The 24513-nt window shown below is 53.2% G+C and overlaps 9 protein-coding genes across 9 annotated transcripts; 2 read left to right on the plus strand and 7 right to left on the minus strand.

The window, feature by feature from the left end:
• Positions 1–3: 3 nt before the first annotated feature.
• On the minus strand, positions 4–1353 carry Z517_11424 (uncharacterized protein; the record flags this gene model as incomplete). Its single annotated transcript, XM_013423008.1, has 1 exon — positions 4–1353. One exon carries the CDS (start codon positions 1351–1353, stop codon positions 4–6), a length of 1350 nt encoding a protein of 449 aa, XP_013278462.1.
• Positions 1354–2459: 1106 nt separating this feature from the next.
• On the minus strand, positions 2460–3725 carry Z517_11425 (uncharacterized protein; the record flags this gene model as incomplete). Its single annotated transcript, XM_013423009.1, has 1 exon — positions 2460–3725. One exon carries the CDS (start codon positions 3723–3725, stop codon positions 2460–2462), a length of 1266 nt encoding a protein of 421 aa, XP_013278463.1.
• A 792-nt stretch (positions 3726–4517) lies between these two features.
• On the plus strand, positions 4518–5282 carry Z517_11426 (uncharacterized protein; the record flags this gene model as incomplete). The annotated part of the gene is made up of 1 exon (XM_013423010.1): positions 4518–5282. One exon carries the CDS (start codon positions 4518–4520, stop codon positions 5280–5282), a length of 765 nt encoding a protein of 254 aa, XP_013278464.1.
• Positions 5283–5556: 274 nt separating this feature from the next.
• On the minus strand, positions 5557–6732 carry Z517_11427 (uncharacterized protein; the record flags this gene model as incomplete). The annotated part of the gene is made up of 1 exon (XM_013423011.1): positions 5557–6732. One exon carries the CDS (start codon positions 6730–6732, stop codon positions 5557–5559), a length of 1176 nt encoding a protein of 391 aa, XP_013278465.1.
• Positions 6733–8059: 1327 nt separating this feature from the next.
• Z517_11428 (uncharacterized protein) lies at positions 8060–9538 on the minus strand (the record flags this gene model as incomplete). Its single annotated transcript, XM_013423012.1, has 2 exons — positions 8060–9149; positions 9270–9538. The coding sequence occupies 2 exons, from the start codon at positions 9536–9538 to the stop codon at positions 8060–8062; spliced, it is 1359 nt and encodes a 452-aa protein (XP_013278466.1).
• Positions 9539–10232: 694 nt separating this feature from the next.
• On the minus strand, positions 10233–14945 carry Z517_11429 (uncharacterized protein; the record flags this gene model as incomplete). Its single annotated transcript, XM_013423013.1, has 1 exon — positions 10233–14945. The coding sequence occupies one exon, from the start codon at positions 14943–14945 to the stop codon at positions 10233–10235; it is 4713 nt and encodes a 1570-aa protein (XP_013278467.1).
• Positions 14946–15917: 972 nt separating this feature from the next.
• Positions 15918–20260, minus strand: Z517_11430 (uncharacterized protein; the record flags this gene model as incomplete). The annotated part of the gene is made up of 2 exons (XM_013423014.1): positions 15918–17731; positions 17779–20260. The coding sequence occupies 2 exons, from the start codon at positions 20258–20260 to the stop codon at positions 15918–15920; spliced, it is 4296 nt and encodes a 1431-aa protein (XP_013278468.1).
• A 1596-nt stretch (positions 20261–21856) lies between these two features.
• Z517_11431 (uncharacterized protein) lies at positions 21857–22798 on the minus strand (the record flags this gene model as incomplete). The annotated part of the gene is made up of 3 exons (XM_013423015.1): positions 21857–22479; positions 22536–22639; positions 22698–22798. The coding sequence occupies 3 exons, from the start codon at positions 22796–22798 to the stop codon at positions 21857–21859; spliced, it is 828 nt and encodes a 275-aa protein (XP_013278469.1).
• A 1011-nt stretch (positions 22799–23809) lies between these two features.
• Z517_11432 (uncharacterized protein) lies at positions 23810–24334 on the plus strand (the record flags this gene model as incomplete). Its single annotated transcript, XM_013423016.1, has 1 exon — positions 23810–24334. One exon carries the CDS (start codon positions 23810–23812, stop codon positions 24332–24334), a length of 525 nt encoding a protein of 174 aa, XP_013278470.1.
• Between the last annotated feature and the right edge of the window lie 179 nt (positions 24335–24513).

Raw genomic sequence — 24513 nt, forward strand, 5'->3', positions numbered from 1 at the left:
TCATTATAATTTTGGCGTCTTCGTCAGATTCTCGTAGCCGTCTTCCAGGATATGGACATCATCCTCGATCCGCACGCCTCCGACAGTCCAGTACTTCTCCAGGACGTTCTTGTCAATGTACTGACTCAAGTCCGGGTCCTCTAACACGGGGTCGAGGATGAAATTGCAAAAGTAGATGCCCGGTTCGACCGTGATGACAGCGCCAGCGGGCACCTCACCCCGCACACGGAGGTACTTGAACATCTGGTCTGGGTCATCGTAGTTGGCATGTCCGCCCGTATCGTGCGTATCCATCCCCAAATAGTGTCCGAGGCCGTGTGGCATGAACGCAACGCTGATGCGCTTGTCAAAGATCTCCTCCTCGCTGCCCACGAGGATACCGGCAGCTTTGAGCCCTTTGATCGCGACTCGATGGGCGTTCATGTGCACGTCTTCCCACCGCACATTTGCGTGCAGCATCTTAAAGCACGACGATTGCATCTCATCCACGATGTTGTATATCGTCTGAGATTCTGGCGTGAATTTGCCAGAGATGGGGAATGTGCGTGTGATATCCGCACAGTAGCAATCATATTCTGCGCCCGCGTCGAGCAGAATGTTCAAGCGGTCCCGCAAGGGTTGGTCGTTGCGGACGTAATGTAGGGTGGAGCAGCTCGTGCCACTGGCACAGATGGAGTGGTACGCCAGCTCATGTGCGCCGTTTGAGATGCATGTCCCAACAAACGCCCCGTAGAGTTCTTGCTCATTTGTTGCCGTGAGCACCGCCTTGGCGGCTTCAATGTGTCCCAGTGTGGATATCTCGTTTGCTTTACGGATAAGTGCAACCTCATAGCTATCTTTGACGACGCGGCATTCGTCAATGGCTTCCTTGAGGCATGAGAATTCGACGGCCTTGAAGGGCAGGAATGTGATGTGCTCGGAGACTTGCTCGGGGATGGCATAGACGGTAGCAGCCTTGGAAGGGCCGTAGGCTGCCAACGCAGCATTAACTTCATTTGTGTAGAGGACGTCGTCAACGTCATATTTCTCCAGGGCCTCCTCTTTGGACTCGGGCAAGCCACTCCAGATCACGCTGTCCGGGTCGATCGGGGGAATGAAGAGGGTGAGGATGTCTTGCGGGATGTTGTATGTGAGGTAGGCGTCAGGCAGTTTGCAACCGGAGAGGTAGAAGAAATATCGCCGCTGACGGAAGTGCATGGCTTGGTCGTCGTCTTCCACCATGCGGGTCTTTTGAGCCTCGAGGTACAGGACTCCATGCCGTGAGAAACCTGCGTCGATGAGGTATTGAGCCACGCGCCGACAGTGTGCTTTGGCAGGGTATTTCCCTTTGGGCGTTGCACCATTGACAGACATGATTGCAGTGGTGACGAGGGATGTATTACTGGGATGTTGCTGTGAGGGGAGGATGGGAGAGGTAACATTAGGTAGTGAATTATTCTTGGGATGTCACCATTTACAACTGCGTAAGTGCCTTTGGCGGTGCTCCCCGCATCAAGAGACAGTCTTGGACTTCTGGTGACCTCCGATTTACTTCCACTGGTGCCACTATCTACGGTTATTGGATCCGTAACATGAACCTCACTGTTCAATCTCCTCTGAGTCATTTCATCCTCGCAACGCCATGCTGACCTTCGCAATGGCAATCCAGAGCGCGCGTCCTGACAGGTGGAAGATAACCCAAGACTGAGGAACAATATCGGCACTCAGAGCGCTTGGACGATGTTAAGCATTCGTTGTTCCACATTGACTACTTCCATGACAAGCTTTCTGTATCAAATATCCGCCAGAATATGGCAGCTAGTGCAACCAGGCTCCTACGATTTTCCCTTCTTCCACGTGTCGAAGCCGAGTCTCCGTGGCCAGTAAACCATCCACAAGACGATCGAACAGTGCGAAACTGTTGCACGACTCTGTCCTCCGTATCACAGCACAGACTGTCAAAAGCTGCTCATCTGCTCTGCAGGCAATGGCCAAGGACACAGACACTTGAATCACAGCAGAAGCCAGCAGACAGTGCATAATCAGCAGAGTGCTCGAGGTACTTCCGGAACGGCTGGATCCTATGGACGAGGTCGTATTGAGCAATGACACGCGCTCCGGCAACTCTCGAATTGCGAAGTCTCCTATGTGCGAAATCACCTCGATCTCCCGTTGACAGCTCCGGATCATTCAAGAGCATGATACCAGATCGTGTAGCATGATGAATGCTGTCGGAGGGAACAGGACCAGTTGGAAAATCACCGAGTCCAACTCGCTTCATCTGGATCTCGTCTGATAGCGGTCGGTTGACTGCTGCAGTGTTACCCGGGGAGATGGTTCGCAGTGTTCTAGGATTGAATCAGCGCCAGAGATAGACGAACAACGGTTGGTTCCTGCCCGGTGGTAACGTTGTACACGACAAGGAGAGCACAAGTGGTTTGAACGTGGGCGTCAAAGCTCGTTCCCTTTGTCCATCACCTTCACCGACCCTGTGATACGGCATGGATCGCCGCCATTACATCAAGTGCCGCCAATTGCGAGTGACTTGTTGGCAAATCCATAGGTCCATCCCACCAGGGGCCGTATTGTCCCTTCCCGTTTGTATCCCTGAGCTGCAAACTTCGAAACTGCGTGCGGATAAAATTGACCAACTGAGTTTGCATTTCCTGGTGGCTGTCGTCACGGACAAGGATCTTGTACAGCTTGACGAGACTCCGCAGCAAGATGGCTTTGAAACCGATGGCGTCGTCGTTCTGCCATGCTGGCTTTTTGTCTGGGCCAGTGCCGGGATACGCGCCGGGCTCTGTCAAGGTCCCATTCGAGTCGACCCAAATACTTCGATTCAGGGCGCGGCTCGCCATGTTGCAGGCCAGGTCCAAGTATGCGTCTGTGGTCGCCGATTGGATCAAGTCCAAATCCTTTGCCTTCAGGGTGCTGTAGATGGCCACAGACGCGGCAATCGCCTGGCCGGTGTTGTATGTAAACGTCCAATTGTAGCTCTCGCCTGTATTGAGGTCGACGTGGTCGAGAACAAGATACTCGTCTTGATCAAATCTGCTGCGCAAGATCCAGGAGAAACTGTTGATGGCAGACGCGAGCAACGTTTCTCTGTCGGTCTCGTTCGCTTGTTGAGAAGCCAGCCGAGCCGACAGTTCCGCGTAGAGGCCGGTGGTGATAGCGTTGACTTGGGTTTCGTTGGGCTTGCTCGACCAGATGACCCCGCCAGCCATGTCGGTGCCGTTGATGATATACTTATCTGCGGGGATCACGAAGTGGTTGACGTGCTCCCAGATGGCCTCTGCGACCGTTAGGTGGCCCGGCGCTGCCGTCAGATCGAAGAGCTCCAGCGAACAGATGGCCCACCACATCGAGTCGTCGTTCATATCGTTAATACAATTTGTGTTGTTCTCCTCGACTTTGCCGATGAGCTCGTCCAAGACGCCGCCGTAGACCGGGGTGTTGGACCAGAGGTCGTGCAGGGCGATGGCGGTGTAGCCGTTTGCGACCTGCCAGTAGCCCAGGTCGCTGATCAGACCGTCGTCCTGTTTCGAGGCCAGGAAGACGTTGATGGCCGCCTGGGTGATGCTGAGGGTCGAGTTTCCCTCCTGTATAAGAGACATACTGGCGTTCATGGTAGTAGTGTCGGGACCAATGACCTTCTGGGCAGGCTTTGATCCAGATCTCCAGCTTCCAAGAAGCAACAGAGCCTTGACTTGGCCGTAGCCCTCATATAGCAAACGAAACATGATTTGGTGATAGTCACAGGAAAGCGCTTGCTGTCGGTCCGCAGTCAATGCAGCCCACGAGCTCCAGGTTCACGACAACCAGCTGTTGCGCAAATGCAAATGCAAATGCGAAGTGATGCCGCGGACCTGTCACCTGGAAAGAAATGCATTCACAGTCAAGACGTTTCGGGTGAGGGGGGAGCAGGCGACCTAGCACCGTGACTTGCTGCAGTATCTGAGCGTCAGCCTCTCGAGGCGCCTCCGTCATGCTGGGTATCAAACCTGTGCGATAGTATCCAGGGGGCGTCTGGTGGGCCGAGACACGGATCGGTCAAGGGGTGTTTGACACACGGCATGGACAGCATGGATGTGAGCAATCACCAAACGAACCAGGCACGACAGAAATGCACAAGGATGTCAGCTGACAGCCAACAGTTGAGTGAGGACCCAGTCGTCGCCGCCATTGCCGTCGTTTGTATGCGAGGCGGAAATGGATGAGTCGGTGATAAAGACGCCGGCCATTTAAGAAGACCAGTGGAAGACCCATTTCAATCTTCCGATTGGACCAGGCATCGGATAGCAACATAACTGTTGCCGAATCAGGCAAGTGGATCAGTCCGCTATCTCCATTGTTGGCTCCTCTGGGAAGTTATCAACGTCCGGCCTCTAAGGCAGTGGCAGTGGTTATGAGGCACATATTTACAGGAAGGAAAATATATATCTATTAGTATATAAAGGTCGCAAAACATCTGGTGCTACAGGTCAATACTCCAGCTCTCATTCACACTTCAAGAAGGATCAACAACCACAACCATGACTTCTTCCATGTCCACCATCCTCATCTTTGGAGGCACCGGTGGAATAGGTGAATCGTTCGCCCGAGCCTTTCACAGCATGGGCAAAAAGGTCATCATCACCGGGCGCCGCGAAGCCCGTCTTGTGCAACTGGCCAAGGAGCTGCCAGGTCTCGAAACCTATGTCATGGACAACAGTGATCTGGCTGCTCTCCCCGGTCATGTCAAGACCATCCTTTCCAAATACCCTGACATTGACACAGTCTGGGTCAACTCCGGCATCCAGTACCAGGGCAACTTCTTGTCTCTCGACAACTTCACCGATGAAAAGATCATCAAAGAGACAAACACCAACCTGACCGCACCCATAATCCTGGCCCGGCACTTCATCCCGCATCTGTTGTCTTTGGGGCGTGAGGCCACCTTCATGATCACTTCCTCGGGTCTCGGATACGTTCCAATGGGGTTGTTCCCCGTCTATTGTCCCACGAAGGCTGCCGTACACTCTTTCCTTGTGGGACTTAGGGAGAGTCTTCATGGTACCAACGTCAACGTCATCGAAATCGCCCCGCCGTACGTGCGAACCGACCTCGATGCCGAGAATCGACTGGACAAACTCGTGCCACCCATGGAGTTGGACGACTACACGAACAAGACGTTGGAGATCCTGCAGAAGCCGGCAAAGGAGATCAAGGAGGCGGGCGTTGGATTTGCAGAGCTGGTTTCCGGGAAATGGAGAGAGGCCTTTAATCCAGTGCTGGCAATGAGGCATTCAACCGGTTGATATGTGAGACTCTCCACGCAATCGATGCAAAAGATATTGAAGTTGTATTTGGTGTATGCTTGTTATTAGTGAGGTGTTGATTGTGTCGGCCATCTTCGCCCCTCTTCCTCTGCTAGTACATTCCGTGCTACGGTCCAGAAAATACCGAGCCAAATACAATACCATATCCATGACTACAAATTTCCCCTTTTGCAGACACTCGTTGATGCCACTTTATTCTTTCTCGCTAGAGCTTCGCTCTCCTGTGCCAGTCCCTCTACCAGCATCATGTGGTCTAGTCGTCTCCGTCCGGCGCATCGCCTGCAACTTTCTTCAACGGTACGTTCGGGTCGCTGGCAGGCTCTGCGTCGGGGTCATGTGGGGGTTGCTGCGGTTGCTCTTGTTGCTGTTCGTTTCCCTTCTGCTCTGGCTCGTCAGCGGCCTTTTCCTCTTTCTTCTTCGATTTCGAATTCTTTGCTTCGGACGATTCCCCAGACGATTCTCCGGACGATTCTTCATCACTCTCTGAATCTCTGGCTTCTTTCTCTTTACCCTTCGTGTCCGCTTCTTTCTTTTCCTCATTCTTGTCTTCCTTCGGCTTCGGTTCCTCCTTCGGTTTGGGTGGTGCGGTGGCCGGGCTTTCGTCTGGGTCATGCACTGGTTGTGGTGCTGGTGCGGGCGTTGAACCAGACACAATGGCTGGACCTGGATTTGTCCCAACTACAGGGGCTGCGATGGGTGCTGGAACCGGCGTTGGCAATGGAACAGGCGGCCCACTCCCAATAGCAGCCCGATTCCTCAGAGTTGCTCCGGCATAGTTCCCATCCACGGTTCCCGTCATATACATGTCCGGGTTGTTGACGGTGTTGTTCCTCACGGCGCGATCATACAATCTGGTCAGTCTGGCCACTTCGCTTCTAACGGTCACGGCCGCCGCTCCCCTCTCGCCACTCTTCCTATCGCCAGTGTCGATATCATCATAGCCATTCACTCCCGTAGTGATGCCCAGCCACATCACCTCCGAGTTCTCAATCTCGTCGACCACTCTCTCCAAATCATCCCGGTACATCCGTGCTCTCATCGGCTGGCCCCTGGATTTCAAATACGCAACAAGTCCCGCAATTATGGTGTTCATAGCCCCAAAAATGGTGATGAGTATGTGGCTTGATTCCGAGGCCCCCAAGGCGGTTAAGGCGGCGCCCAGAACGACCTGGGTCAGTAGCATCGTGTTGGACAGTGAGGCGGTCATATAATATGTAAAACGCTGCTTGGAGAGTTGGCGAAGCGCTCTACCGTACAGGGACTTTGGTGGTATTTTCGAGGAAGGCCGCGGTTTACCGTCAGGGGTCGGGGCAGAGGATGGAACGCCGGTCATCATGCAGAACTGTGCGTGGGGATCGGTGGCAAAGTCGCTGGTGTCGCCATCGGGATAGCGAGGGGACCAGAGGAGAGGCGTGCGTTCAGAGGGCATCTTGGCCGATGGAATAAGCATGAGTCTGTGTGTTTTTCCAACCCCTCCAGCGATCCGGAGACTGAGTCGTGTCTGCTCTTGTGTGTCGTTGTGGTTGTGTGACCGATATCTCGACCCCGCCGAAGTTTACCTCGTGCCTGGCCCACGGCGATCTTGATTGCTAGATGATGGCTCGCCTCTCGCAAGATTGAAACTGCTGTGACCAGCTGCGCCGCGTCCTTGATTGCACGCCCCGAACAAATCTCCTGCTCAACGCCAACAATATTCTCACAATTAAAAAAACGTGACGTAGTCTTTCAAACAAGGCAAGAGTTAGGCGGTCGTGACTGACACCCCCTCTCTATCCCGAAAGGAAAACGGTCGGATCATCTCAGATATCAGGGAGAGAATGAAGGGCAAGTGGCCAGCCAAAAACAAAAGCATGTGAGAAGAGGAGGAGCTGGGGAGAAAAAAAAGGGTTCGAGTCCAGCTTTGCTTCTGCTTGCCCCCAAGACCTCAGGTTGATCATCTCGCGCAACCATCCCAAGCGACCCAAGACGCGCAGTTAAACCTCTCTCGGAGCTAGCCCACCTCGCCGTCTACCGCGCCGTCGCAACCCACGAGCCCCCAGCTGGATCTCACTGGCCCACATTTTCCATGCCTTATCGCTTGCATCACATCACAGCCACCCCTGCCCTCCATGAAGAAAGGCGACCTGACGATCCCCTGTCCCCACCAAGGGGAAAATCTTAGATCGAACCAACGGCTGATCAGCTGCAGCAACCCATGTACCACTGCACAAAATAGATCCCTGTGTGGCTCTGAGGTGCCGGCCTGCAATAGTAGGAGTACTGTATATGAGAGTCCAAAGGGCGGAGAGCCAGTGCCGAAGAGGAGAACGAGGTATACCGCGACGATATCCCAGAGGGCCCAAGAGGCAGGGCCATCACGTCGGGATCAAAAGGATAGAATCATTAAAGATATTCCATTTATATCTTATCATTCGTAACTAAGGCGTAATACCTGCTCATCATATCAAGATCTGCTTCCAACATTCATGGCCCTCAAGGGAGTTAGAACACCCGCTCAAAAAAACATTGCAACCTGTTTGCACCCGGAAAGTTCTTCCTCTCTAGTCCCCAGAATACAGACAAATATCCATCAGTTGCGCCTCTGCGCCCAGTCAAAAGAGAACAATACCGAAAGTAACTTGGCTGCTCCATAGGACCCCAGCCTTGTCCTGCTGGGAAGAATCGTCGTCGTCGTCGTCGTCGTCAGTCACATCCCGTGGCCGCAATCTCCACCGACCCCGTTCACTTTGTTGTGGTCGCTGTTCTCGTGGGTATCCCTACCACCCGGAGCCAGGATGCCATCCGCCTAAACTCGACGAGGAGCCACCCATCCAACCGGCCTGCGCCTGCTGATTTCTGGCCAAGTTCTGCAGAATCACCGCGGGATGCGTGCTGGGACTCCCTCCCATGCCTTGTCCCAGGGGCCGACTACCCGTAGTGCTCTTCCCCGCCGTGGCAGATGTCGACCTCGGTTTCGACTCGCATTGCGTGGTGGAATGAACGTGGTACGCGCAGCCCTTGTCCCTCGCAGGGTCGCCAAACTTTTCAATTTGCCATTGCCATACCTTGCGCATGATCAACAGCGACAATTCCGGAATCTTGAAGAGCTCTTCAAACTCTGCGCGGCTGTCCTCCCCGACGTTTTTCCTGAGATGGTCATGGTAATGACGCGGAAAGGTCATCATGTGATGGACGAGGTGCTCGATGAAGAATCGTTTCAGCGGCGACTTGTGTGGACCATGGAGGTGGACGAGAGCGAGAGCCGCATAGCTTGGACGGGGCACCAGGTGTGATGTTGAGTCGGATCCTGCGTGAGCATCTCTATCTCTGTCTGCGGCTGTTCCTGACAGGCCGAGGCTCGTGCGGGTGGAATCTCTGCTGCTGTGGCCGCAATTGATGATGTGATGGAAGTGACTATGATTGTGCCCATTGCCACTGGCACTGGCACTCGTGCTCGCACTGGTGGTGGTACCGGAACTGGCACTCAATCGATAATGCGTCCGTATGCAATCCATGATTCCATTCTGCAGTTCCTCCATGCCGAATTTATCCGCCATGCAATACGCAGCAGATATATCACACATATCCAACCCGCAGAGTCCCCTCGCAGGCACGGCACTGCCACCACTGCCCGCACCGGTCCCAAAAGAGGGCAGTCTTCCTCTGTATATCCACTCCACCACTATGCTGAAAGCCTTTGGGTCGTCCTCTGGAAGGTACATCTCGTTCTTATAACCCTCGTCGAACCGGTTCTTTTGGAGGCATTTCTCCATGAAGGGGGAGCGTTCGCAGATGAGATCGCGATGAAGATGGAAACGTTTGCGCTTGGGGCCGACGTGGACGGTGACGATCTCGGAAGTGGTGAAGCTGACGCAAAACCGGATCAGAATATTAGCGGGAACGGTTTTTCTCCTGTGCAAAGTGCCCGAGAGCGGGTAGATGGTCGAGAAAGACACAGCTTGGGAATTCAATGGAGATGGGACTCACTTGTCTACCTCGTCATCGTCATCATCATCATCCTCTTCCTCTTCCTCGTCGCCCTCGCCGTCGTCCTCGACTTCCACTGGTGGCTCCTCGGGCTCGGCGGGGCCATTGCTCACTACTGCGGGCTTCTCTTGTTTTATTGTAACGGCCTCCCGCCTCGATCCGTCGCTGGCGGTAATTCTGACCTTTGACTTCCCCTTTTGTGCTGCGGCTGCGGCTGCGGGCTCCTCCACTCGCGGACTATGCGTCCGGGTCGAGGCTGATTGATTCATAGTTGTGTGCTCGGCAACCCTTCGAGCCGCAAGAGAGAAGAGAGAGGTCCCAGTGATGTGAAACGGGCGACAAGGCTGCGGTGAGGGAGGTACATGCACTGGGAGAATAAGCCCGAGCCCGAAACCAGAGATTGACACACCACACACCACGAAAGAGAGCCCAGAATTTCAACCGGTGGGGCTCGTTCGATGGCGCCAAAGGCCCACCGGCTCCTCCGCGGACCGATACTGTTGGTACCTACTCGGCAGATCCTCTTCGGGACTCGTTCCGCAATCAGCTATTATTTTATTATTACCCGAGCATCAAGTGATAACCGGGGCTTCTACACCCTCGGACGGTATTTGAACTTCTTGTACTTTTCATTCCGAACCGGACATCTGATCGCCGCAACGAAACCCGTCGGCCCACTGTCAATAGGCTTGAGCTGTACTAGTCCGTCGCAGCCATCTGCCTGCGCTATAGTGAAAGTGATATTCAACCCCCTTCAATCTCCCAAAGTATAATGATACAAGGATAGCCCCGAAAAACCAAAGAAACACAGCAGAGATGACCACCTTGCCTAGCTCCAGACATGCAAGGCTCGTCCCGTCTCTCCTCTTTCACTCACTCAGTAGGTCTACATTCGACTTTGCCTCGCACTTTGGGCTGATACCAGGGTTGCGTCAGTTTCAATCCAATACCCATGACGCGAACCTAGCGCTTCCTCGCTCCTCCAATACCGTGCGCTGGCCCGTGCGGATCGAACGCCGCTTCTTGCATGTGCTCAGAGTCGGCGCCAGGGGGTGGCGGCGGTAATGTCAGGGGAGGCGGCGAGATCGCATGGCCTACATCGAAACCGGCGTCGGCGCTGACCTTCCTGACCCTTTCTCGCTCCAATTCGCGTCGCAGTTCTTCATTCACCGCGTCTCTTTCTTCCAGTCTTCTCCTCGCGCCACTTCGATCCAGGAGCCTGGCCTCCCGCTCGGCTTTCAACCTCCTCTCCAATTCTCGGAGGCGATGGATCCATTTCTCCTGACCCTGACCGCCGCCCACACTTACCGCGGTAATACTCGCTATGTCCGAGCCTGACGCGGTGCTTGGTGGTGCAGGAGGGGCCTCTCGTGGAGGTGGTGGCAGGGAGAACTTTCCGTCGGCTGGGGCGTTGAAGGGCCCCGCCGGAATCATCAGGCCACCACGATCGCGTTCGCCGCCCTGGGTATATCCTGAGTGACGGCTAGAGATGGAATTAGACCGCAAAGAGGTCACGTCGCCGCCCATGCTGGCGAGATGCTCCACAATCCCGGTGGAATGATGTCGGTGTAGCTCCATAGTCCGAGTGCGCCTCATGCTTGATGATCGGGCTGGAACTCCAACACCGCCATTCGCTGCCCCGTCGACCTGACCGGGTCCCTCATTTGACATGATACTCGAATATCCAGATGCCCGGCTCTCATTCCTGTCTCGCCGGTGGTGTAGATTGTGATGTGCCTGTTGCTGTTGGAGGAGCTGGAGCTCGGCCTTTAGTAACCGGTTCTCACCCTTCAGTTTGCTGATCTCAGGAGTCCTGCTGGATTTCGGCGTTCGAGCTCCGGTGTCTATGCGACTTTCCATTTCCGACATCTTGATCTTCATCTGCTCCCAACTCTCTTCGATACGTTCCAGCTTCCGGGTCCGTACTTCGAGGGTTTGCTCCAGTGCCTGGTATTCCTTATATAGCTCGCGTTCGACGCGTTTGATCTTTTCTTTGAAAGTGGATAGAGTGCCCTCGACCTGCTTTGCAGCCAACAGCAAATTCCGGCTGAAGCCAGGCCAGAAGAGCATGTTTCCAATTACCTCTTGAGAAGGGAGGTTGCCATTGATCAAACTATTGTTGTGAGCCCAATCTGGCCCACACATGGCAGATAGCCTCTTCCAGAGGTTTAGCAACACCTGGTTTCTCTCCGACAGTTGATCTTTGAGTTGGGTTTCCATCTGTGCCATCCGCTTCCTGTCATTTTGACGAAGTCCTTCTAGCTCGGTAATCCTGGTGGATGCAGATGTGAGCGCCCTCGTGGTCGAGTTATGACCCTTGTTGGTCTTCTCAAAGTCGATCTTGTCTTGTCGTCGGCCTGCCTTCTCACGCTCATAAGCATCTGCCAATTTTCGGCATTCATGGCTCGTCGACTCCAGCAACGCGTCACGATCAGCAAGCAGATTTTCCGTCTGATCCAGTCGTCTTCGGACAGACTCAAGCTCAACAGTTGTCTGATCCAATTCGCGGCGCATCTTGGTGACTGCACTGATCAAGCTCGATCTAGAGCTATTCGGGTCTCCAATGATGTTTCGTAGACTCTCCTCCAACTCGGACAGTCGCTCCTGGTACGATTTGGCTTCAATGTCACGAGCCGATAGTGCCTTGCGGACTTTCCGGAGTTCATCCTTCGCCCCAGAAGCCTCCCGATTGAGATCGTTGATGACTCTCTGGACCTCTTGCTTCTCTTGACTGGCAACTGCATCTCGTTGAGCACGCTCCTCATTGATCCGCCGTTCGAGTTCCCTACTCTTGTCCCTTTCGGATTCCAAGTTAAGGTGTACCTTCTTGAGCAGCGACTCTAGATCGCCAATCTTGATCTTGTCGGCGTCCTGCTCCTCGCGTAGGAATGCAATCTCATTATGACTGCTCTCCTGCTGCACCGTCAATCTTTGCACTTTACTTTCAGCCTCGCCGAGAGTCTTTTCCAGATTCTCAAGCTCACGATTGGCGTCATCAAGCTCTGCTTTGACTGACTGGTACCGTGCCAGATTTTGCTGTGCATCTTCCTCGAGGCGGACGAGGCCTTCCGCAGCAGATCGCATCTCGGCCTGCAACGCCTTGACATTCTCCACCTGGGCTTTCAGTTCGCCTTCGAGTTTGGCACATTCCTCCGCCTTGGCATCAAGCTCGTCTCCCAGGCCGTCGATTTCCTCCTGGGCCTCACTCTTCAGCTGTTGAAAGGCTTGATCTTGTTCCTCGGCGTCGCGCAGGGCATTGTCGCGCTCTTGAGTCAGCAAATGGAGCTCTTCATTGAATTGATCCGCGTCTGCTTGCGCCTGGGCATCCACAGCATCAAGCTCTGCAAGTGCTTCGTCAAATTGATTCTGAAGGTTCTGGTTTTCGAGTTTCAACTGGGACACTTCATCGCGAAGCTCATTGATCCTGGTCTCGAGAACCTCGCGCTCTTGGTCGCTCATCCGAGACAACCTCGTTCCATTGCTTGCCCGGGAATGGGACCTTGCTCTGGACGCCGACCGGTCGAGAATACTGTCACCAGCCACAGACCGAAGACCGCCCATCCGGCCGAGTTTCAAATCTTCGATTTCCTGGTACAGCCGCTCCTTTTCCTTGTTCCGAGATGTCAGGGTGGAAGCTTGCGCGCCAATCATCTTCTGCAGTTCCGAAACCTCATGTCTGAGTCTTTCAATCTCTGCGTCTTTGGCATTTGCTGCTTCGACACTACTAGACCTCGAAACAACCGAGCCTCCGATCTTGATCTTGCGTGAGTTGGACTTTCCAGACACGAACGTCTCACTTCTTAGCTTCGCAACCTCTTCCCGAAGCCTTTTGTTCTCCTCTTCCGACTGCTCACGCGCAATGGTCTCTGCCTCGAGCATATCTTTCCACATATCGCGCTCTTCCCTTGAGCCGACATCGGAAGCTGCGGCGCGAGTATCGCCCAAGCTCTTGACCATTTCGGCAAGCTTTCGCTTCTCAGTCTCCTTTGCCAGATTCTCTTGGCGGAGTTTGTCTATCTCTATCTCACTAATTTCGACTCTTTCTCGGAGATAGATGACTTCTTCCTCAGCGGTGGGACTCCTTTCCTCGTCGGTGGCATATCCTTGATCAGCAGTCGGCGAGTCGCGGGTACCCGTCTCTTCGAGCTTCTTTTGTAGGTCTCGAACCTGCTTCCGTAAATTATGATTATCCTTTTCCAACCTCAATCGGTCGGACTTTAGTTGTACATTTTCTGTGATCATCTCTTTGATACCATCCTCGGATCTCTTCTGCAGTGCTTGGTCCAAAAAATGGATCTTCATTTTCAAGTCGAAATTCTCTTTGCCCAGCTTTTCCACGGTGCTTCTGTGCTCTTTTAGGGTCAGGCCCCGCTTGGGGCCCGGTGTCATGCCTATGATCGTGTTGCTCTTTTCCGGGGACATGCTTCGCTCTTGCCGATACTGACGAGCGAAAGTACCTGGGACTTCCAGATCTCTGGCGTTGTTAGAAATGACTGCGTCGGTAGGCATGTTGAAGTTGAAGACCGAGGCGCGCGGCGTAGAGTATCCGGCAGCCTTGTTAGAGTTGGGGCTCTCTTCCGCCAATGTTGTCAAGTCAGTAGCACCAGCCTGTCTTCGAGGTTCATCGTCGCTGATACCTGATATCCCAGACATCATGCTTCCAAGGCTTGCTTGTCTGGAAATCACAGCCCTAGCTTTGCGCTGCGCGCTCGAATCGGGGAGTGCCCCTCCTGATTGCAGCGCAAAGTCCGCCCCTACCGTGGCATCGCTAGCGTCAGTATTGGAACTGGCCATGGAATCGTAGGACAGGCGCGCTTGAGAAGATCTCTTGTGTAGGTATCCTGGTCGTCTTGTCCCTTGTTTGGATGCGCTCTCTGAACCTTCTTGCTGTCCGCCAGCGCTGTTTGGCAAGCCCAGATATCGGTTTTCATTCTTTCGTGGGGTAGCTTCAGCATCGTCTTGGGCACTCCGAGACCGCCTCTCGGGCCTCACTTGGTCCTCTGACTCATTGGCCGTCTCGTATCCGCCCATGGTGGCCAGTGACTGAACTCGGGAAAGGGTTCGGGCAGCGGCAGCGGCAGTTGGGGAGGAGGACATGCTTTCCAGCACGGATGTGCTGGGTATTTGGCGGGTTGAACCGTCGCTTTCGATAGTGTGTCGGAACTCGCGTCGTTCCGGTGCAGGTGTCTTGTAAGCGCCGGGCGGTGTACGAGGTGATTGGGAGAGTCTTCCAGCTGCATGGTTTTCTGTGTCCTCGGACGGGTAGGAAATCTGAATAGGGTGCGGCTTCCTGCGCACCGCGACATTGTCGTTGACAACGCCGAACAAGTGCGTGTCGTCTGCGCCAGTGGTTGACGAGTCCTTTTCCACCAGGCCGGACTGTTCGGGTATGAAGCTCGACTCAACATCCAATAACATTTTATTCATCTCGCTCTCGTTCAGTGTCAGGTTCGCAGGCAATTCGAGATTTGTGCTTTCGTCGATGGGCTGCAGGAGACTACTGGGGTCTCTGGGACCAGCCAGAAAGGAAGAGGAATCGTGCTCTTGGACGGGCGAATCATCATGGTCGCTCCCTGAGGATGCCACGTCGTCCTCCTCTTCTGGCTCGAACCCGCCCGGCACCCTCGACGACCGGCGCTCGGTTCGAGGCCGGCTGCTTAGAATCGAGGATGACATTATACCAGTTGACCGTCGAGTCAGGGCTAATATTGTGCCGTGGGCATGCGCAATGACAGGCCGATGTGATTCGAGCCTCTGGAATACCGTGGTGCGGACATCTGTGTGGAGAACAGAGGGTATTGACACGCGCTACGATGGGAGATGGTGATGCAGCGCGTTTGTTGTCTCTGGGGTTCGAAGATAGAGAGGACAAGGGTGGATCGAAGGGAGGCCGTAATCGCCAAGTGAGTTACTCACTCTGACAGGAATACTCGAGGTCGCTGCGCAAGTTCAATCGACTGAGATGGTGAAAATGTGTCCGGGGGGTGAGGGAGAGTCCAAAGTATCTACCCCTTCTCTGAAACCCTGCGCCAGACTCAATCTGGGCAGGTCATCAACATGAAGCAAGGATCCACTTGATGATCGCACAGGTATATTTTGGTCAGACACAATAATTATGTTGTCCAGTACTGAAGACAGGGACAGCAGGCACTAAATGTTAGCAAATCATTCTGTCAGACACAATCATTCAGCCTTCCTGTCCCGTCGTCTCAGGAGTTCTCTTTCGGGGAGGGCCACTAGGCCGAACGGTAGCAAGCGATACGGCCCAGCTAGTAGCACCAGTGGCTTCGACTGGTGCGACCTCGATGCGGCCCTGTCTCTTCTAAGCATTGGAACTGTCAGAGAGTGGTACAAGCAAGACTGGCCGGTCAATGCCTTGCATACTAGTAGTTATCTACCACATACTTCGTATAGAGGTGGATTTTGAATACCAACTCCAGTCAGAGATAGCCGCGTTGGGTCCTCATCCTTCTTGGTCTCCTTTTCATAATTCGTCAAGTCGTCTACTACAAGTACAAGGGTATAGTACAACGAAGCGAATCAACCGCTCACCATCATCAGCAAAAATAGGATCTCCATGTCACGTTCGAGAACATCCATAAAGCACCGCTCGGGCATCACATTGTCCCCAGGGAGAGCCGTCGTGGCCTAGTTCCTAGAGTCCATCGCTGCACGATGTATTCTCTCTTCCTCCTTTCTCATCCGATAAATTTTCTCCTTCGTCATCTGTGCATTCTGTAGCGTATCGATGTACGTGCGGAATTTGACAATCTCTCGAAGCAAGTAACTGCTTTTCCGCTCCCAGTTGTTCATTGCTCTGGTGGCGTTGGGGTGCTTGACTGTGAATGCTAGGAGCATTAGACCTCGCAGTTCGTTGTGCCGCTGCAACTCTTCCTCCACATTGGTGACATAGGTCTGTAATGCGCGAAGCTGGTCCACCTCCATCAACTGAGAGGCAAACATGGATTGCTGAGGTGGCATCCACTCGCTGATATGAGCCTTGTCTCCAGGAAGTTTCGGCCGGACGCCGCCAACGTGGTCCATGGAGCTCCGCATGGACATCTGTGTGCTGGGGCGCGGGCTCATCGCCGCGTTGTGTCCGGATTGAAGGTCCGGCGAGGTCAAGGAGCGATTGACCACGGCATCACTCCAGCCATACTCCATGTTACTGATACCACCCATCATCGGCTCTTTCGACAATCTAGCACTCCAGTAATTGGCGGTAGAAACGAACTCTTTCACAATGTCAGGTGTGCCAACTGAGAAGAGATGAACAGCGCCTGTCGGCAAACTGAGCGCCCACACATAGGGTCGAGCCTTTGAGTATCCGGGCGGTGGAAGAGAGCTGGCAATGGTATGGCGCAGGGTGAATTTCCACAACTCCTCAGCATTGTCCTGCCAATTCCCACCGCCCACGACAGCGGGAACTTTGGGAGCTCGTGCCCTGTTTCTCAGAGACTTCGCGGTCATCGAGAATGAGAAAAGTCTCATGTAACCTTTCTCAATAACGGCAAAGCAATCATTCCAATTCCTGTCCTTTGATCTCTTGTCAACACCTTCAAGATGGCATTTGTGCTTCACGATGCCTTCCTTCGCCCACGGGGCGCCGCAAAGCTCAAGGGACTCGTCTTCAAGCAGGGACACTGCTTTAGCCCCGTCCTCAATCGGTAATTCTAGTTGGTCTTCCCGAATGATTGCCTGGCTCAAAGCATTCGCAAAACCGATAGACGATTGATAATCGGCGTGAGTAGCTTCAGTGCCAAACGAATCGACCGACATTGACGTCAATGTCTTTCCCAGAGATGCCTTGCTCCATGTGCTCGACATTGATGGACTCCAGGCCGAGGATTGCTCGTCGATGCTAGTTCTACTAGAGGCAAAGCCCGGAGCAGACGGTAGCCGTGGTCTCGACCGCGTCTTTGTAATAAAGCGGGCGCCGAGTGACTTGCTTTCGCTGGCATACCGACCTCGATTCGTGTCAGAGTGTGCCTTGCTAAGCACGCTAGGTGTGCGGCGAAGCATAGTACCCCCGATGGTCAAGAAGTTGTTAGACTGATTGAGTTGTGTGTTTGGTTCAGCCTGGGCGCCGAAGAGCGGGAGAGGTTCCTGTGAGATCGAGGTATAGAAAGACTTGAGAACGCCTTCGATTTGTAACTCCCACGCTCTCCCTTGTGCGACTTCTGGTGCAGGCTCGCCTAGTTCGGAATGGCCATCTTCGTGGATTGGCGGGTCGACAGGCCGCTTCGGATCCGACGCAACGCTGTGTGTATCATCATTCGAAGAAGCTGTCGTGCGCTTTGGGCCTCGCAAAGTTTTCTCGATCTCAGAGCCTTGGGCGACGCGTTTGATTGTCGGAAGCGTATTGCGCACAAACTGGACCTTCGTCATCTTCTGATCAATGTCTGCTAAGTGAAGATCGGTGTTCAAGAGCAGGATCGAGTAGCAAATTGTGTGCACCACATCTGCATATATCAGTAAAATTGTGCCAAAGGAGTCAGAAAATTCCTACCGCTTGACCTAAATGAATGCGATGTGTTACACTCGCACCATCGCTGGGCAAAGGCATCCATGATGCGGTCCATTTGCTGGGTCTCGCCTCTGAGTATGATTCTGTCACAAAGACCCCGAAGGGAATCCAGGATATTTTGGTCCTTCCAATCGAAGAGCTCCATATATGCTTTGCGCACATATTCCCTCTCTGGTCCGGCATCTCCCAGCCAGGCACCTGCGGAAGAAGGATCTACCTCATCGTCGGTGTTATTAAAGATCTGCCGAGCCTTCGTTTTATGGTTTGATTGAAGACCGGGCTGAGGATCGCTCGGCGGGGCGGTCGGCGGGTTGGAGCTCAGCGGTGATGCGATTTCACCGTCGGGTGTTTCAATGATCAAGGGAGTGCTTGGTGCTGATCTATACTCACTAACGTCAGAGGTTGACGCGAATGGAGAACCCTTGGCTCCTTTCGGCACAACTTCCAGAGTGTTCTGTCGCCTAGCTGATATCGACTTGTTTCCGTGGTCCGCACTCTGTGAGGTTGGAGTAGGAGCCGCAGTCATGGGAGATACAGGTGAGACCCTGTCGGATTTCCATGATCCCTGTCGCGTCGTAGCCGACCTTGGATCAGAGAGAGGGCTAGGCAGTGAGGTTGCGGAGGGAGTATGCTCTAGTTTCAAGTCGGCTACACTACCCCTGTACCGTATTGGAAGCCTCTCGTTGTCAGAATGGTGGCTGGCATCAAACGGAGATCGCTTCATCGGCTCCTCCGCACTGCTGCTATCTGCTAGGAAGGAGTCCTGATGAGGGATTCGAAGGGCTGAGACCTGTTTGGGGTTCGACTTTAACGTCTTACTGCTGCCGTGCGATTCCGATCGGTGGTGGCCCCCTGCTCTAGGTCGACTAACAACCTGATTCGATAAGTTGAACCCTGGAGGTGGTAGATTCGAGTTATAGAAGCCTTGCATTGAACTGGTTCGACTGTGGCCACGAGGATGAGCATGCCCTCCCGAAGATGGAGGTTCGACCAGGTAAGGGTCCATAAACGCTCTGAGGCTGCTTACTGGACTTGTCCCATCCACAGGCTCATTATCCGTTGGCAAGTCCGAGTTCAATGTCAGTGGCAGTGGAGGGGGCACTGCATTTGAAACCGATTTCTTTCTTCGACGGAAAAATGCAGAAGACTTTTTGGTGATCACTGGCTGGTTCTCTTTGTTTGCCGAAGCATCGGTGGACGTCCGCCGAACAGCCTTTTGCATTTTTCCAGGCGGCGTTGTTGGGTTTTGCGCATTCTCATCTTGTACCGGAGTCGCTCGACCGGGTTGTGACTTGGTGAGTACATTGACCGCTGGGGCAGTCTCCGTATTCACAGATGGGTTTCTGGACGAGCCAAAAACACGGCGAAAGAAGCCTGGTCTGGGGACTGCGATTGTCTCGTGTAATGACCCTATATTCGCCCTGTGTTCGACGGTGTTGAAACTCGGTACACTCTTCATCGAAGGCAGCTGGGGAACAGAATCATTCCGGCCAGAATTGGAGCCCAATGCTGCTGTTCGGCCTTTCTTGACATACGCGCTTTTGGAGGATTTGGCACTGTTTTTCCGGACAAGGGGTGGACCAGATGGCACTCCTGGTGTTCCGTTCTGAGCTTCCGGCCCCGGAAATATCACCGGAGTGGGTGCACCATCAACACCTCCGGGAGGTTTAGTTGTGCGTGGATCTCGCGGTCTAGCACCAAAATCAAAGCTCCGAGACCGTCTGTTTCCTGGCCCTCCTAGCCTACCACTCAGACTGGCTAGATGTCCCAGGTCAATACTCGAAGATGCACTGCTGTTGGTACTCCTGCCGCCACCAGAAGCATTCTTTTTCCGCCTCGGGTGACGAGGTTGTGCTGCTCTTTGTGCATCATAGACCTTTGCGCGGACCGAATCCTCGTCTTCTCCAAATATACTAGGCAGTTTCTGCAGGTCCTTTTGGTATCTGACACTGTTGCGGACAGGGAGTCTGGGAATTGTCTGTGGCATCTGCTGCATGGGTCTTATGTGTTGTACATCATTCTCCGAAGATGTCGAAGATGAGAATGTATGTCCTCTTTTGCGAATCCTCACACTTGTATCATAACTGTTACTTCGGGGAGTGTATGGGCCGTCATCAAACACACCGCCGGAGAATTGATCGAGCGACATGACGAGGTTATCGACCATGGATGCTCGGAGAATATGGTTGCTGGAGAAGGACAGATCATGAGGGTCTTCGATATCATCATTGTCGTGGATGTGATCCATTGGTGGTGATTCAGCCAGGAACGTTCCTGTTCCCGCCATTTGTCTGCTCGGTAGACCCCCATTCGATTGTCGAAGCGGTCGAGATTGTCTGGTCGGAGACACAGGCAAGGCGCTGCTATGTGGCTTCGAATGCTCAATGACCTTGAACTGTTTAGAAGATTGACGGCGAGGACTCTTTGGTTTTTTCGGCGAGGATAAACTCGGTGGAGGGGTCATTGTCTGCGGGAAAACTGATTTGGGTGTCGAAAGTCAGCCTGCGACCCGAGAGAAACGGTGCGCGCGTGGCTGTCTGAGATGAGACAGCTAACTCCTCGATCCTTCGTGAAATGTCGCACGACCTGGGACGTGTTGGACGATGTCCCAGCGCATGTCCCACCGTTGATATATAGATCGATGTGGAAATGATGAAGGATAGGTTTTCAGAAGATGGCTCTGGATGGGCTGGGTACGTAGCCTTAAAGTGTCTGAGGATGCGGGCGAGAGATCTCAGCGCGGAGGTGCAGCTTTGTGTATTTTACGGGGGGTTGTTCAAAGACGGCCAAGGGACAGCAATGCGATAGGCATTGGAGGTGGTCACTGGTGGATCCTTTAGGCTTGGATCCAGCAGCTAACGCCAGCCAATGCAAGGATAGGGGGCACCATCTGTAAGGGCCACCAGCCAGGGGTACCCAAGCAGCCCCTTGCAGGGCCCCTTGTACCACTAGTTACCGACCTAGCAGGCACTTGGCAGGTACCTAGGTACATAGACTCTGGCGTGTCTGACTACTTGCAAGTGCTAGGTATGGAGTAGGTTTTCTGGGCTACCACTACCTAGAAATCCTAGAATCTTCCTTACACGGTATCTGATACGGAGTAGAATTAGGAGACGATAATACATAAGCTTTTGTCCTCCCGATATCCAACGGCGCTCTGTCATTATTAAAGCTACCAAGTACGAGGTACAAGTCAGCTCCGAAAGCAATTTGATTGCTTTGAAGAATGATACCCACCAATACCTACGGAGTCATGGTCCCACAGGAGTCATCCGGAGTACCAAGTATGCGTTGGACGACAGCGGAAGACAGGTCACTTGTCTGTTCTCGGCTTGACACCCCAAGGTTGTCAATTTGACAGTTGGTTCGATCTTACCGCCAGTAGAGATGCAATTTCAATAACCTATGCAATCATCAGTTCATCACGGTGTTGTCGCCACGCACCGAGTTGTATGTTGTCCCATCTTATACAATTTCAACTCTTGCGCATAGTACCCCTACCAGTCCAGTCCAATATCCAAGATCATCCGCCTCCTTGGGGTCGCAGTGGGCCGCAGGGTGGCCAAGATCAAAAGTTATCGACGGACCTGCATTAGCTCTCCCCCGCTACCGAACGCCACGCCTGTAAAGTTGATCGAATAAGGTGCCCTGTCGCTGGGTGCTGAGCCACATCTCGGCGATTATCCTGTTTGATGTCGCATTTGACGACTGTGCCGCGAAGCGGGAGTTCGTGATGGGAGTAACATGCTCGTGTCGCGATTGGATAGAAAACTGTAATGATATTTCGCGATTCACGCCAGGTTTCCCCTTCCTCGATTCTCAAAAGCCCTCGTTGCTTGATTTGACACCTGGATTGGCACAGCATTGACAGGTAGAGATCGGGGTCTCCGTGATTGAGCGCATGTTGTCAATTGATATGAGGTTATCGCTTAGATATCCACCGCCTCAAGAGAACAAATTCAAATGGACACTTCCAGAGTTCCGACATGCAGCCAGATTGTGCGCTCGGTATCCTTCCGAGCACCAGCAGTCACTGTTCTAAATTGATGTGCCGCCCTTTTCAGCCCTTTACGCCCAAAAATAGCCATTTCGTCCCCAAAGTCGTGAGATTGACGTTCAGAATCGTGCACACCAGCCATATCACGATCCATGCCAACATGGGCGAGAGTAAAAGCTGTGTGTGATGCAGGAAATGCAGTGCATTGTATCCCAGAAAGGTGATTAAACTCCAGTAGATTCCCGCAGCAAGGTAAAGCAAGTTGGCGAAAAAGGTTGATGCATGGTTTTGATGGTTGATGATAGGCATGAGGATGTATTGGACGATATAAAGCAGCACGTATGGCGGGAAGAACGCCCGTATCGAGACATCAAAGCAGTATCCGAACTCCAGCACCTCAGCTCTTCTTGACCCTCCTGGAGGGCCGAACAGCCCTTGTTGGCGCCTGCGACCGGGAAGTCCGGCGATTCCAGGACCTAGAAGTCGGCCAACTAGATAATATGCCAGTGTTGATACAAGGAGAGATCCTGCCAGGAAATGAATCACGACAAACATCAAGGCCAGCTTGACGACGGAAGCGAACGACGGCGTATAGGCGAGCGACCAGGCGAAGGATGTGAGCAGGAGGAAAAAGGATAACAGGTAGGTGAAGGACGGATCAGGGCGGTGCCAGGTGTTTCTCGTCTCTGCCCATCTCTCTTAGCTTCGAGGATAAGCAATGTAGGTATTTGGGTCAACTCACGCTTGTGGTAATAGATGGACTTGAAGACCTTCTTCGGCGCAATGAGCAGATGTGTCATCTCCCACACAGCCATCTCGAAGTCCATCTGCGGAAACTTGAAGAGTCTGCCACATCATATCGTCAACAACAATAGCTAGGGCCAAGAGTCGTCCTACTGCTTACCGCTTGAAGAAACGAGGCATGCGAATATCGGACCCCCCTGCAGTGGCGCCAAAGTGGGAGCCGCCATATTGACGCGGAGTAGTGATTCGGGGACTGCTCATCGGGCCAAAGGTAGGAAAGGTCTTTGGCTTTTGTCAACAGTCTGCAAAGGGAAAAGGAGTGCGAGAAGATGAAGATGTCAACATGAAGATGTCAACGAGAAGGTTGGGCTGCGAAATAATAATATCCCACGGCCACCTCATCCGCATAGCCCACGCTGCTTTAACCAAAGTGCCAGCCTCGCACGTCATTCTGCTGCTTGTAGCCAACAAGGATTCGAAGAAGCCGTCATCGACTTTGCTCTACAGCTGTATAAATCTAGTCTCAATTCTCTTACCTACCAAGTAGGTAGGCGTCCATCTCGACCGTTGAGTTTAAGGTCGATTTCCGACCTTTCAACTCAGTGCTATTACATAGACTAGCATGCCGCAGAGGTAAGGTTAGGTCTACGCAGTCATCCCAAGGACGCGTACATGAATTATAGATCTGGATCCAGACTAAGGTCGGTGAAATCAATGACCAGTAGCCAGACCTTTTGAGGCATTTTCATTATATTGCAAAGGGTCCTGAAGAGTTTACGGTGTTTTGTGCGAACCGCAGCGCATCGTCCCTTGAGCCTCGCGCACCGGCAACATTCATTGTGGCTATTTCCTGATGTAGAAATATCGAGACAAATCGGGTATAGCTCGAGGGCGGCAAGATATTCATCCCGTTTCTCAACCGCAATGATCCTCCCCATACTAGATATACTCTCCCTCATCGGGAAAATATCTCTTGAGAAAGGAAAACGATGTATGGGAGCCATTGGGCCACGTACTTGATCGCTCGCCCGTGTATGACAAATAGGATATCGTTCTTGGGAGCTTTTGGAGCATTGTAAAGCCCCGGGTTCCGTTCAGACTTGTGTCTGGCAGGTGTATATAAAGGCGCAACTTCGTCACCAGAACGATAACATCAATCTCAACATCAGTGCCTCTCTGTACAAGCCACCACCGCATCAGAACCCAGTGAGAAAATCCATGCAGACGGCGAATCCTGCATCACGCCTAACAGCCATACACAAGCAAACAACCATGTCCAGCCAAGACGTCACAGACATGTCGAAACCCTACATTCCTCTTGCCGGGAGCGCCGATGATGGCTGGTCCAGAGAGACAGAAGCCACAGCCACCTGTTTCTGTGGCGCCGTACAGCTGAAATTTCCCACCAACAAGCCCGGGTTTGTTGATTCTTTCGTCTGCAATTGCACCGACTGCCGCAAGATCACCGCCTCAATGTTCGCGTCGAACTTCATCGTCGCCGGCGATCATGTCACGCACCTCCGTGGCAAGGACAATCTGACCTCCTTCGCCCAATCCAAGACTATCGCCACGGGGCACACCATGGCCAATCATTTCTGTTCCACCTGTGGCACGCTCATGTATCGCATCAGCTCCGGCTTTCCAGACAAACTTGTCATGCGTATCGGCACAGTTGACGACTTTCATTTGCACGAGACAAAGTTAAAGCCTCGAGTGGAGCAGTATGTTAAGGATCGGGTTAGCTGGCTGAAGGGCGCGGAGGGTGTTGAGCAGGTTGAGGGAGCTTGTTTCCGCTGACGCTGGCCGGTTCCGTTCTGGTATGCGCAGGTCTCAAAAGAGGAAGCCGGGTTGGGCATAGTGCAGTGCGTCTGCACTGGCTTATGCTATCTAGTGCCTGAATTTTGGCCATGGTAGATGCTGAATCCACATGAATAGTCCAAGAAGGAAAAAAGCACTAGGATAGGTATCCATCAACA

This window comes from Fonsecaea pedrosoi (assembly GCF_000835455.1).
Source record: "Fonsecaea pedrosoi CBS 271.37 unplaced genomic scaffold supercont1.8, whole genome shotgun sequence".
NCBI lineage: Eukaryota > Fungi > Ascomycota > Eurotiomycetes > Chaetothyriales > Herpotrichiellaceae > Fonsecaea > Fonsecaea pedrosoi.